General features: G+C 47.6%; 1 protein-coding gene across 3 annotated transcripts in view; it reads right to left on the reverse strand.

The window, feature by feature from the left end:
• Window positions 1-662: 662 nt before the first annotated feature.
• The window catches only part of IPO11 (importin 11), a 92865-nt gene continuing 78384 nt past the window's right edge, over window positions 663-15143 (reverse strand). For all 3 annotated transcript variants that reach the window (XM_076066887.1, XM_032953626.2, XM_076066886.1), the window contains 3 exons: window positions 14552-14633; window positions 2700-2798; window positions 663-852 (listed from right to left, as the gene is read on the reverse strand). In XM_076066887.1, coding sequence (XP_075923002.1) covers window positions 787-852; window positions 2700-2798; window positions 14552-14633 — 247 coding nt within the window. In that variant the 3' untranslated portion in view covers window positions 663-786. The remainder of the gene's footprint in view (window positions 853-2699; window positions 2799-14551; window positions 14634-15143) is intronic.

The following is a 15143-nucleotide window of genomic DNA, read 5'->3' on the forward strand; positions in this document are numbered from 1 at the left end:
TGTTGTCAACGTAGCCGTCAAAACTCACGAGGGCTCAGTGCAGCCAACTGATGACTGCAACATTTTCATGAATAATAATAATAGGTCATTCTCAGTTTGGTTTGTCGATAAAGTCAGCTAATACCAGCTCTTGACGATTACACAGAGACACTGAAGATTATTCGGTCGTGGGACCCACGACAAGCCAGGCACTGTTTCTGGACAAAGAGGCGCCCGCTGGTCTCGTGGTCCGAAACCGGTTGAGATGAGGCCGGAGGTGGTTTGGTTCGTGCCGAGTTCCGCGCCCTTTCCCGTGACCGCGGTCCCGTCATGATTCTAAGCCGCCGCCGCCGCCACCGCCGTTTGTGTATTTCACTGTTAAATCTTATCACCTTGCGGGTTATAAAATCCCCCCCAAAATTTCTACTCTCAACACGGAACTGCCGACGGAAGCACCGCCGACGCGTTGCGTCGACACCGGCTTGACAACATCCACCCCGGGGACGCGCGAGCGCAGACGCAGCCGCCCCCCTTACCCCGCAAGCGGGGCGGGCGTCTGCGTCACGAGCGGCGACGGGGCAGAGCGTCGAATGGGAAGAGGCCGCTACAGCGCAACGCGTTCACAAGCAGGGAGAGCGTGGTAAGACCTGGTTTCCGCAACACCCCTCCGTCTCCCGCCCCCCACCCACCCACCCACGCTGCCGTCATCCATCGCGGACTCCCGACTTCTTAGCCTGGGGACGGCGTGAACCCAGCCGCAGCGCAATAAAGGCGACCCCCGTAATTTAAAAAATCGGGCTCGCAGCGTCACAGGGACGACATGAACTCCTGCAGCTGCGTGGTCAATTCCGGGTCCACGGTCTCCATCAGCACCTGCGGAGGAAGAGGACACGGCACATCGGTCAGCCGGAAAAAATGACCACGCGGATGTTGCTGGTGTTGGTGCTCCATGCAAGAGAGCTCTTGACGAGCTGCCCGGGTGACTTCACTCAAGGTCAAGAGGTCATCAGCTCATTGCCGCCACACGACATCCTTATCGCTTCCTTTCTGTTCGATCTCGAGGTGCTGACGTCGCACCGTCAACGAGAGAGAAGCCAAGGTCTTCTGCTCTTAGTCTCCTCGTCACCACCGGCCATCTGGCCGGAGGCTGTTGCCCGGTCAAGACGTCCTTCAAGGAGCGCCCTCCTTCTCGTCATCATCACCACCACCGCCGTCGTCTGCCTTTCGGTCTTCCCCCTTGGTCAGCGACCTCTGGGTTGCGGCTCCAATTCCCAACGTAGGAAGTTGCCTTCCTCCTCCACCCAAGCGTCTCAACATCACAACCTCCGCCTTCCCGATTGATTACATCAACATGAATAAAAAATTCACATCGAATATTTTACTAATTATTTCACAAAAACACTTTTTTTTTAACCAGACATTCATACTAATAATCGACACTCCTGTATAGGCAACTCATTTTCCTGAGAGTGGAGATTTTGAGACCCGCGTCTCGATGCCTGGGTGTGATGCATCTGCCCTCAGGGACTTCCCAGAGACATGACGTGGGTATCTCTCCCCTGAAGCCAGCTACGCTCCCAACACTATCTTTACATCGGACACAGAAAAATGACCTCAATGTCTCAATAGCACAAAGCAGTACTAGGTTTTTTTCTCTTCACATTAAATCAAGCAAAAAAATGATACATTTTGGAGCCATCCTGAACGTTAATATAATATGTAATTATACGGTTATATAGTTTATTATTTCGCTATTATTATTATGCTATTTTAACACTCATGTATTGATATTATGATACCGTGATATTATTATGTGGGGAGAAATAGCGACGCTTTGGGAGCCCTTCGTCCGGTAGTGGCGAGATCGTGGCTGATAACGGTGGAGTGGGATGTCACACAGACATCGCATGAAATAAATAAAACTATATTCCTGTGTACATTACGGAATCAGCCTGAACAGCATTGTACAATACATAATGCAATTATACAGTACAGTCTCATCATTGAATCATCATACTAATAAAAATACATGGATACCTCTTAAAATTCAAAGCTCAAGGGCCAAGTAGTAAGTAGGGGGGGGGGGGGGGGGGTAAATAAATATATACCATTTGAAGCCATATAAATAAACACAGACTATTGAGCCATCAGCCTTTCCTTGGCAGTACAGAGGCTAAGCATTAGGGCTCAAAGTGATGGCAATGGCAGTGGCAGTGGCTGTCGAGTGTGCAGGCAGTGCAACTGCGCCGAGGCCCAGGCACTGGGCGACGAGGAGGGGGGATACATCAGACAGGTGGGACCCATTTCGTCGCTTGCACCAGGGCCCCTGCCAGCAACGCTACACCACTGGCTGTCCACCGAGCCTGCGAGTCCCCCGATGCATGCGTTTCTCCGTGTCAGTCTACGGGTCTCTGTGCGAAGCAGCATCTACGTAAATATGTGGGCCGCCGAGAGAGTCTGTGCACGGGTCCCTCTACAGCGGCATAGCTAACGAGTGCGCAGGTTTTGTGCAACAGCAATCAGCATCCATGGGCTAGAGAAGCCCAGTCGCAGGGGTACCAACACAGAGGTGGTGGGTGGGGTTAAATTAAGACACTGGGAGCCCCATTTCAATTCACTCATTGCACCAGGGCACAATGCCAACCACCGCTAAACCACTGGACAACGGGGGACACCTGCTCAACGCTGGTGGGAGCTTCACACCGGGAAGGGGGTATGACCTGGAAGGCCTGGGGGCCCATGAAGTCCTGCTGGGCCTTCAGCTTGTCGTACACGTACTGCTGCAGCGACGTACTGTGCACGGGGTCCTTCATCGCCAGCTGCATCACAAACGCAGCAGGGGCCCGGCCAGAGGAGGGGGGGGGGCGGGAAGAGCCGGACGGGGAGAGAAACGACGTTAGCTGGAAGGCGGACAGAAAATAAATCCCCCAAGCACACAAAAAAAAGTGTAAGTGGCGTCCTACTGAATTGAGTGGACACACTGGTGCGCATGTCCCAGTTAAGGATGGATAATTCCACATTCCTATGACAGAGGCGGTAATTTTCCCGAGGACAACCACTGCCGACTTCTCCTGCAATGTGGTAGCCATTTTATTGACCCCCGGAGGCGATGGGCCGACTTGAGAATCCCGGGCTATGAACTCATACCGCTGTGCCACACACACGCACGTACACACGTCCACGCACGTACACACGTACACACACGCACGTACACACGCACGTACACACGCACGCACACGCACGCACGCACACGCACGCACACACGTACACGCACGCACGTACACACGCACACACACGTACACACACGCGCACGTACACACGCACGCACGTACACGCACACACACGCATGCACGTACACGCACACACACGCATGCACGTACACGCACACACACGCACGTACACGCACGTACACGCATGCACACACACATGCACACACACACACACATACGAAGCCCTATTGGCCAAGATGTGAGACGGACAAATTCACATTTTTTTTTACAAACGTTATTTCATTATTATGTTTTAAACATTGTAAGAAGACTGTGGATGAAATGCCTTTCATTAAATAAGAAATAATTTCAATAAGAATTAGGCTCGAGAATGAAAGCGCACAGGAGAACAAAACCACTAACACATTTGGCTGAGATCCATGTCAAATTTGACATTGCGCTTCCACCGTCAGTGACTCGGTGGTATTTCAAAATTGAGTTTCCATTTAGAAACAAAACCTTTACCCAGGATAATAGAGATTATACTAGATAGGAGGGTAGTCTATCGGATAGTTCTTGTAAAATTGCACCTGCATTTGATAACGTTTTCAAGCATATTACTTTTTTCCAGAAAGAATTGTCAGATACGAAGCTGCACTATAGCCGTTACATTTTACTATGCGTCTGCGTATAGACATCACAACTTAAATAAAAACCAATCTGTATCGGACAATGCCTATTGGATATCACCTGTGGCCAAATCTTGGCATGGTAAGCCTTGGCACTTGATTGGTATTATGCAACCACAGGCCAGTCGTTTGTCAACAGGGGTTGTTATACAATTTTCAAGTTCATTTAGTTTAACCAGATGGGAATAACTCAAGAGACCAGGATGATTCTCATTTGCAAGAGTGACCTGGACCACCAACGTAATAAACGTAATATATATAAAGTACAGAAATGAACCAATATGTATACACTTCTGAGTGTTCCAATTTAATCGAAAATGGATACGGCCTTGCATTTGCTTGGCTCGTGAAACTCCTGGTAGAAAGGCCACCACTAGGGAGGCCTCTGGGTGCTATTTTGGTCTACTGCTCCACGTCAACGGGACGTGTTTAAAACACGTGGTTACCCACATTTCCCCCCCCCCCCACCACCACACGTGAGAGATGTGGATCCAGCCGGCGACCTCTTGATTGCAAGTCCGGTGCACTGATCGCTGCACATCCACTGCGGGGGGCAGCTCCCCGTCTCAACGCACGCGTCGCGGGGTTTACATGGCTCACTCACGTGGTCCGCCAGCAAGTGTCTAACTGTGTTGTTGGCCTGACTGGATGTGCTTCACGTAATGTTTTTTTCCAGGTTTGGTGAATTCTCGTCTCTCATCTTTTTGTTGTATTTACCTCCGTGATTTGTTCTTGACACCTGATGAAGATCGCTTGCGTTGTGATCGAATCGTCGTGATTGTTTTTTCGTTTTAACATAATTTCATTGTATTTCTACATGCGTGACTTTACCGAAAAAACCAATGAGTAAATTTTACGCAGTCACGAAAGCTTTAATACTTTATTATTTACATGGCTCCTCTGGTTCCTTCACACATTCACAGGAATTGGCCAAATGGCCCGATGCAGGATCCTCCTTTATAAAGCGGCAACAAGAAGAAAGAAAGGGGAATGCTGCGGCCCCTGGAGGTTTCCTCGCTAAATACAGAAGCCGAGTCGCGGTCTCGCGGCCGCTTCGCAGAAAACACACGAGGGAGAGAGATGCCGAGCTCGAGTGCCAACGGACTTTCATTAAATGAACGCAAGACTTTGACGAAGCGCTCCGCTTACGCGTGTCGACGAGCTCATTTAACGTGCCCCGCGTGATATTTCGTCGCTGGATTCAACCAAGACGTTGTACACCATTAGCGGCGATTAATCAGGTGTAATGTGTAAGTTTTTTTTTGATTAATTTGTTTACAGCCTAATCGGCTTTTGGTTAACGAAAGCAAATGGGGAAGACAATACAATTGGAGTGGCCCGACTTGAACCTATTTTCTTTTCGTGTTGTTTATTGTTTTGTACGACGTTGCTCTGGGCGTAACGATTCACCGCGTAAATAGATGAACGCCGATTCCCCAGAAAACGACATTAATCGAATCCCATTTTGCAATATGAAATACACGTATGTGAATGTCTCACAACGGCCGTTGCATACCATTGGCGTTGCATACCATGACAAAAAAAAACCCATCAACACACCATTAAATAACACTGCCTTTAAAAGGTGCTGTGAAGAACGGACCAATGCCAAAAACGTCAACCGTGCTCTATTAAAACGGGAAACGGAATGGTGCAGTGGTAATACTTGTGCCCCATAGCAAGAAGGACATGTGTAAAATTCCTGACTCGGTCACCTTTCTGTGAGTGCAGTTTGAATGTCGTCCCCTTTTTATTGTTGTATGGGTTTCCTTCCAGGTTCTCGGGTTTGCTCCCGTAGCTGAAAACAATCAATGTCCTTGGTCAAACATATCCCAATGTGGCAGGATTCACCGTGGCGAGATGTTAACTACCTCGCCTGGTATACAGGAGGTCATGGATTCAATCCAGACCCTGACAGCTGCTGAATATTTGGAGTTTGCGTGTCTCTCTACCCGTGGTCGTGTTGTTGTTTTTTTCTGGTCCTCTGGTTTTTCCCTCCACATTTATAAAACATGCATGTAGAGTATTTGGCTGCTAAATTTCCACGCGATAAGCCATTTCGTTAAGCTATAATTTGTGGCCAGGTTCCTTCTGAAAAAGAGCTATATAGCTCAGTGGGCTTTACCTGGTAATATGAAAAATATAGTTTAGCTTGTTGAAAATAATATATTTGGACTCACTGTGGCTTTCCTGGGCAAATAATATATTATATTTCAGAGGCCTGGTGTAATTGTAGAATTGCTATTGATACCGACAACTGCACATTCTGTGATGAAGAGCATTCGCACGATACGATTTTTTTTTTATTCCAGCCACCCACCAGATGATCATTGTCACAATTTAAAATTTTTCATCTCGACAGACAAGAGACCATATGTTCCAGTGGCTAATAACTAAGCTCTGATAAATAAACACTTTACATTCTCAAAACATTTCTTCAACGCTCAGGGTATAAACACTCACCATCCCCCTCGGGTCACAGCGCTGCTTCCCCCCCCTTAATATATGTATCGCTTACCGTGGACATTTGTAAGCACGACGTTACTCAACTATTGACTGGGCACAGATTAAACTGTGAACCGCGAGAAAGAGAGACATTGCATTAACGTCGACCCGGCCGCACGTTCCTCCATTATCTAGTGAAGCGCACCAGAGTGGGTCAATGTGGAAGTGACGAGTCACCTGGGAATTTAACCCGTTATATAAACCTGCTGGGAGAGGAGGAGGGGAGGGGGATGGCGGTGGATCGGTGGCGTTGCAGTTAGTGCACTGTTGCTGTGGACTCGGGGCAACCCGAGCTCGATTCCCTGCCACGGCTAGCGTCAGTGGCGAGTCATTTCTGACCCGCTCCTGGGATTATCTGCCACCCCAACCTGTTCCCCCCCACCCCACCCCCACTCCGTGCCACCTGCACTCACCAGTGTGGTTAAATATGGTCAACAACTCCCGTGACATCGAACATGGAGAAGCCTTTATGCAGCGCTGAATTCATGGGCTGAAAAGTTATTACAATCATTATACAACTCGCAAGAAGTGGCACACGGGAATTTCAAGAGCAGTTTGAAGTCGGCAAAGGGAGCAGGCTTGCAATCGGAAAAAAAAAAACCTGGTTGGAAGTTGGCTCGGCCAATAATTCCTCCGGGGTCCATTAAATAAGTACCGCTGGCGGCTACCTCAATCGAGGTGGTCCTATGTCAAGATTCGCTCCCTACCATAGAAATGTGGAATGTCGACCGCTGGTTTCAGAGCTGTAAGATAGATGGGCACCGATGCCTCAATGCTCATTTGAGCAGGAAAATCGCTTTTGACGCTTATTCAAGTAAGGCAACTCAAGTTCAACCACCAAAAACCCAACACGAGGGATACGCTGCCATCGTTAGGTGCACAAACAAGGGGGGACAGTGGGGTGTGCCAGATTTATAATTAAGAGCAAATCTTCCGGCATTAATCTGGAGCAGATTGGGGAGTTGAAGACACTGGTGCGCAGCTAAAACCCACAGGTTGATTGGCAGGGCACAAAAATACAGTCGGCGTAGTGCAGCGAGCAAGCTGCCACGACACCACCCCTCCTGTATATTTTAATATTTGTTTACAAGCATTCACTGACGCACGCACAGGACAGTATTTACAACGGGTAGCGGATGAGCGCGTGTCACATTGTGTTCCCTTTAAACATATTGAAATGAGACAGCTAGGAGAAGGAACGGGGGCTGCTCACGAATGGGCCCGCAGGTCTGTGCCGTTGAAGTGGCAGTCACCTCACTCCGATGCGCAAAAAACAAAGCTCCCTGTATAGCCTTAAAAAAGCCATCGGGGCAAGTACTGTGAGCGAGCCCCTATGAAGGCCAGGGTGGGGTGACCAGCACCATGCCCGGCTTTCTTCTTTGTCCCCTAGTTTACACATCGAGGCAGGCACTCATTTGAGGCTGAGTCGACCTGGGAGAGGCCCAGGACCGGTTCAGATATTTCCCACTGTTATTTTTCACGAGCAGGAACAAAACTTGGGTCGCTGGGCTCGTAGCGGAGTGTGCGAACCACTACACTGCCACTACCCGCAATGCACTCGTACACACAATAGACCACTGTATCGTTTAAAGATCTACTGTATAGTTTAAACAGACTGTTGGCGCAAGTGCTGTTAGCAATCACCTATGAAGGCCGGCACGGCATACAAGGGGGTGGGGGGGTGGCTAGTAACCTCGCCCGGCCACCTTTTGTACCCGAATAGCGATGTTTATACATCGAACCAGGTACTAATTTGAGATCGAATCGACCTAGGGGAGGCCCATTGCCGGTTCACATAATCATCAACGATGATCGTGAGCGGGAATCGAACTCGGGTTGCCCGAATCGTAGCTCAGCACGCTAGCCGCAACACGACCTATCCCCACATACAAACACACGCGCACATCAACATGCATGAAAACACATCCTTGAACACACATGCAAGAACACGCACACTCGTATATCACGGCGCATCTCCTTTGTCGGAATAAACATCTTGTGCACACGCACTCTTCCCGTGCTTCTGCCAGCGTTGTTCTTGTAAACATGTGAAGGCGCGGCAGATGTCAAAAGACAAATGAGGATCTATTTACGAACATAAATACATACAAACAAAGCAACGTGACATGCTGCTAAGTGGGTTTTTGCGATTGTGCTGTACGGCTCTCTCCTCGAGTGTTTTGGGCCGTACCACGGTGCTGTTCGCCACAATGCCCAGATCCTTCGCTTGCCATGCCGAGGAGGCACTTTCGGTGAATTCAGTTCCTGAAGCAGCTCCCATCACAATGGAGCGAAACGTCTTGCCGAACGAGCACGGACCACGATCCGAAAAACACGTGTGAAAAGGTGTGACGTGCACACTCGGCACTCTCGAAAAACAGCTGCTCGTTCATCTTGCTCAACCTTCACGCCCACACGTCGTTAATTGTTTCGTTTTCGGGTTCACATTTGTTTGGGAATTGGCGATGAGAAGGAAACGCTCGCTGTTCGAGGACGTGCCACACGGAATAAATACCGCTCGGCAAACACGACTGAGACTCAAAAGCACCTGTGGACTTTCCAAGTTCATTGTGGGTAGCGCATTGTGTAAAACACAAAAGCAGTGTTACAGACAAAACTGGACAACATTTTCGGTTTGCGGCGAAGTAAATGTGCTGCCAATATTTCCCCCGTAATTTTTTTCCTGCTGGAAAACTGAGGCTTCGTAAATTACCAATCATAGATTACGCTTTCAAAGGCCCAAAGGCAATCTTTGCTCGGTGAGGAGCCCCTCACCCCTCTTTGCTGCCCACTGACAGTAGGCAGACAGTGGGCAGCAGAGGAGATGTTAACTTCCTCACCTGGTACACAGGAGGTCGTGGGTTCGATCCCGACCCTGATGCCTGCTGTATATTTGGAGTTTAAGTGCCTCTCTCTCTCTCTCCCTGTGGTTGCGTGGATTGTTCTCCGGGTCCTCCCGTTTTCCCCGCCATATTTAGAATCAAAAGGCGAGTATTTGGCTGCTATGCATGTCCACGTGATAAGCCACTTCGTTGGGCTGTCATTCGTGGCCAGATAGCTTCTGAAACAGCTATATAGAGCTTTATAACGGTGGGCTTTACATGATAAAATTAAAAGTTAGTTAGTTTCAACCGTCTCCTCTTTAAATTAAATAAAAATCACAGTGTACAAGTCCATTCCCCATATCTTCTATACAGCTTTGAGATGCGGTTGCTTATAGGTCTTCTATGATGGTCTTCATAACAATCAATACAAAATAATAAATATGTCACGTTGTGCTCAGTATAAATATGAGCAAAACAAAAGTTGCATACGGCAAGTTTGTAAAACCATGCATAACGATTGTTTAGATGCAACTGCAAACCAGGAGTACAGTAGACCTGGGCAATTAATCAAAATGACACAAAGAGGTTGGGAGTTATTTTCAAAGACTGAACTTGCTAATGTAGAGGTGCATCGCGACAAAAACAAACACTGAAAAGTGCGCAAGGAAGCTGGGGACAGCTGCACGTTTGAAATGACACCACGAGACAGAAAGAGGAATGAACGCGCAGATCAGAGAAGGCGCGCAAACTCGTGACGTTACACGGGAGTGTTCAAGAGAGGTCAGATGATTGGGCAGCAGACGGTCGCTAGAAGCGACGACGTCCAGTGGTCGAGGCGGGTTATGGAAGAGCAGGTTACAGGAGGGAACCCGCGTCCAAGAGCACGACCAACCACAAAGGATGGGGCAACGCGATGAGCTCATGTACGGGAGTGAAATGGATCGTGGCATCGGTGAGACCCTCGAGGGATGTCGATGGCTTGAAGATAGTGAGGGAAAAAAAGTATTTGATCCCCTGCTGATTTTGTACGTTTGCCCACTGACAAAGAAATGATCAGTCTATCATTTTAATGGTAGGTTTATTTGAACAGTGAGAGACAATAACAACAACAAAATCCAGAAAAACGCATGTCAAAAATGTAATAAATTGATTTGCATTTTAACGAGGGAAATAGGTATTTGACCCCTCTGCAAAACATGACTTAGTACTTGGTGGCAAAACCCTTGTTGGCAATCAAAGAGGTCAGACGTTTCTTGTAGTTGGCCACCAGGTTTGCACACATCTCAGGAGGGATTTTGTCCCAGTCCTCTTTGCAGATCTTCTCCAAGTCATTAAGGTTTCGAGGCTGACGTTTGGCAACTGGAACCTTCAGCTCCCTCCACAGATTTTCTATGGGATTAAGGGCTGGAGACTGGCTAGGCCACTCCAGGACCTTAATGTGCTTCTTCTTAAGCCACTCTTTTGTTGCCTTGGCTGTGTGTTTTGGGTCATTGTCATGCTGGAATACCCATCCACGACCCATTTTCAATGCCTTGGCTGAGGGAAGGAGGTTCTCACCCAAGATTTGACGGTACATGGCCCCGTCCATCGTCCCTTTGATGCGGTGAAGTTGTCCTGTCCCCTTAGCAGAAAAACATCCCCAAAGCATAATGTTTCCACTTCCATGTTTGACGGTGGGGATGGTGTTCTTGGGGTCATAGGCAGCATTCCTCCTCCTCCAAACACGGCGAGTTGAGTTGATGCCAAAGAACTCCATTTTGGTCTCATCTGACCACAACACTTTCACCCAGTTGTCCTCTGAATCATTCAGATATTCATTGGCAAACTTCAGATGGGCATGTGTATGTGCTTTCTTGAGCAGGGGGACCTTGCGGCCGCTGCAGGATTTCAGTCCTTCACGGCGTAGTGTGTTACCAATTGTTTTCTTGGTGACTATGGTCCCAGCTGCCTTGAGATCATTGACAAGATCCTCCCGTGTAGTTATGGGCTGATTCCTCACCGTTCTCATGATCATTGCAACTCCACGAGGTGAGATCTTGCATGGAGCCCCAGGCCAAGGGAGATTGACAGTTCTTTTGTGTTTCTTCCATTTGCGAATAATCGCACCAACTGTTGCCACCTTCTCACCAAGCTACTTGGCAATGGTCTTGTAGCCCATTCCAGCCTTGTGTAGGTCTACAATCTTGTCCCTGACATCCTTGGAGAGCTCTTTGGTCTTGGCCATGGTGGAGAGTTTGGAATCTGATTGATTGATTCTGTGGACAGGTGTCTTTTATGCAGGTAACAAGCTGAGATTAGGAGCACTCCCTTTAAGAGTGTGCTCCTTATCTCAGCTCGTTACCTGTATAAAAGACACCTGGGAGCCAGAAATCTTTCTGATTGAGAGGGGGTCATATACTTATTTCCCTCATTAAAATGCAAATCAATCTATAACATTTTTGACATGCGTTTTTCTGGATTTTGTTGTTGTTATTCTGTCTCTCACTGTTCAAATAAACCTACCATTAAAATTATAGACCGATCATTTCTTTGTCAGTGGGCAAACGTACAAAATCAGCAGGGGATCAAATACTTTTTTCCCTCACTGTACTTTCATCCAGCAGGGGCAGACTTAGCGTGACAGATGATGATCTTCTTCTTCTTCTTTCGTACGGCTGATGGGAGATGCATAGCAACAACTACAATTCCACATTCAGCTGGTCAAGCCCAGATAACGGCATCAGGAGCAGCGGAGTGTATCGCTGCGATGCCTTCTTATATTTGTGGATCGGGCATTGCATTGTGATATGTTGTATGGTCCGTTCTGGATGACCAAAGTCACGCACTGGGGACTTCGAAATTTTCCATTTGTGCATCATGAACCTGCATCTGCCATGGTCTGTGCAGTGAATGCAGTTTAGGGTCGACCATGGAGCTTCGCGCAAGATCAAAACGAAGGGGTTCTTCCGAGTTGAGTCTTTCATAAGATGTTTGATGATGATGATGACGACGTTGCACTGTATACGACCATATAAATAATAACCCATGCCACTATTCTTAAAAAAAAACTTGCAAGCATATCTTCACATGTAACCTTTCAAAAGGTGCGTCTGTGCGATTGAGATCAATTGCATAGCTGTGACGGCAAATTGTCAAGGGCAGCGAATAAATCACTGGTGAATTGTGTTTCATATATATACAATATGTTTGCATGTAAATTAAAAACAAGAAAAACATATTACTTTTGAAAATGAAAACAAACCCCCAGCGGATGCGCTTCAAAACTTTTGCCGTCTGATCAATAGAACATCCAACAATATTCTTGGTTCTTTCGGTAAAGTCACGTAGAAGGGAAACAATAAAATATTAAAAATATAAAACAATTTCTTTATTTCATTGTTTCCCTTCTACGTGACTTTACCGAAAGAACCAAGAATATGAATCCCTGCAGTCACGAAAGCTTTAAATCAAAACATCCAACAATGTTTGGATGTTCATCTTGCACAACAGCCATTTGCCACTAAGTGGCGGTGACGTCACCACGGCGCTTGTGTCTGTGTGCGCACACACGCGCACAAAGACACGCGCACACAGACACGCGTACACAGACACGCGCACACAGACACGCGTACAACAAGGACAAAGATCCCTCGTATAGCCACAACAGACTGCTGGGGCAAGTGCTGTTAGCGAGCACCTATAAAGGCCGGCACGGCACACGAGGGGGTGGGTGGCCAGCACCACGCCTGACCGCCTTTGTCTCCCTAGTGGCGATGTTTACACACTGCACTAGGTACTCATTTCAGTTGACCTACGGACGGCTCAGCACCGGTTTAGACAATCGTCACTGGTGTCGGCCTTAAGCGGGAATTGAACTCAGGTCCCCGCACACGTAGAAACACGCGCACACATACATACAAACGCATGCGCCCACATACAAACAAGGGCATACACATACGCAAATACACTTGCATACCAAGTCTAAGCCCACATACACACACAGGCACGTGCACGCATGCACACGTGCACGCGGTACTTCCAAGTTCCTCACATCACAGAGGTCCGTGGATAAAGGTGTTACTTTTGGCATTGAAAAGGTCGGATCACATAACATGATTTATAACGTGGATTCATTTTCAGCCAACGTATTAAATTCGGCTTGGAATGGGCGTGAAACATGCAAAAGATAAAAGCGTATGTTGACACTTCTGATTTGCCTTAAACGATAATGACAACGTCACATCAGTCGACACGTCGTCCAATTAATCATCCAATCGTTACACGCGAAACTAAACGGAACGACCTTAAGGCGAGGGATAGTTTGGCCTGCACTTGTGACGGCAGATGGGAGCGGAAGTTGAAAAGGAGACGGAGAATGCTGGCCGACGTTAACTGTACCTCATTACGACAATTTGCAAAGCCTGCTACGGAAATTACCTTCTGCGGAATAATAACTGACGGGGGAAGTACAGTGTCCTGCAAAGAGTGACCAATTCCCGGGCCGTTATTAAGCATAATTACGCTTTCTATTTAAACGGTAGTTTGTAAGGACTGTAATTATCGTCAAAACCATCTTTCAGACTGGCAGAATAAAATAAAAATACAAAGTTAAAGGTACGCCTATTCCTATATTCCCTTTGCGGATAATCATTTCATAATTTTAGTGGAGAAATTGGCCTTTAAAATGAGAATTAACAATTTGTAAAAAAAAAAAAAACAGGGACGCGTGACGCACGTGATTTTTCCACGTCGAAGGCGATTTATTTTGCCAGCACTGATTCCCGGCGCTAATTATCGCGCGTGGCGCCTCCACACGATTTCTTAACCTCGTGTTCAAAGGATCCCTCGTTGGGGTTTAACTCATCGGTCTCATTTGCATAATAAGCGGCGATTTCGTAGGCCACCAGCTTTGATAGACGAGGTGTTGGAATTTCGAGAGAAAACACTGTCTACTGTCACCCTATGTAATTTGGCTAATTCGTACTTATGGTCCTGGCATGTTGCTTATCAGCTCTACCACTTTACATTTGCCTGGCGCACGCGGTACAGGTCTGGTTTAAAAAAAAAAAACATTCAACGTACAGGCATCGGTGGCCGGGCCGAGACCATCAACTTGCCACCCTTCAGAAGCCGGTTTATAATCACAGGGCGCTTGTGAAACCCAGATTCCACACCTCCAATTAGCATGGTTTGTGCATAAGAAGTTCTACATACATACATACACACACTAGCCAACTCAAGATCTTGGCGGTGTGAGGTCGATACTCAGGAGCCGCACAGCCACCGTCAGAGGCGGATGGCCATGAAAGGGACGGAGGGGGGGGGGCCTGGTGTGGCGGCACAGAAGCAAGGGGGGCACCCTCACCAGCTTCTTTCGCTTGTCTTGTTCCGTTGGCTGCTCCAGCTCCTCTCCGAAGTGAACCTCTTCCACGGCCATGATCAGTCGGCTTCCGGGGGAACGACACGCAATCATCACCGTCGGGAACAAAACGTTAACGTCTAAAGCGAAGACGACGATGATTTCAAAAAACGATACGTGTTAATCATTTATAAGAGGCAGTCGGGCAGCTCAAGGGGGTTTGGACAACTGAGCTGTCATTGCTGAGATTCTGGGTTCAAATCGAGGCTTCTACCGCCCGAGTTTATGGTCTCAGCCAATTCCACCAATGATTGCACAACAACATAAAACATCGTGAGAAGTTATTTTTTACTTGATTTGACTTAGCAAAAACATAATTGGCTTGGCGACAATGCAATAAACATCCCGATAGCCGGGTACGTGAGAAAGTCTCATCAACCCTGGTTGTCGATATGACGTCACATGAAAGGGATCTCAAAAGTAGTTCTCTGATATCACATTCCACGTGCATTTCTGTTACATGAGGCTATGCATTGCTCTGCAAGGTTTCAAATTATTAATGTATTCTTTCACTTACGACGTGACTTTGATAACAAAA

Source organism: Petromyzon marinus, chromosome 13 (genome assembly GCF_048934315.1).
Source record: "Petromyzon marinus isolate PM22_M1 ecotype Great Lakes invasive population chromosome 13, UKy_Petmar_22M1.pri1.0, whole genome shotgun sequence".
Classification (NCBI taxonomy): Eukaryota; Metazoa; Chordata; class Hyperoartia; order Petromyzontiformes; family Petromyzontidae; genus Petromyzon; species Petromyzon marinus.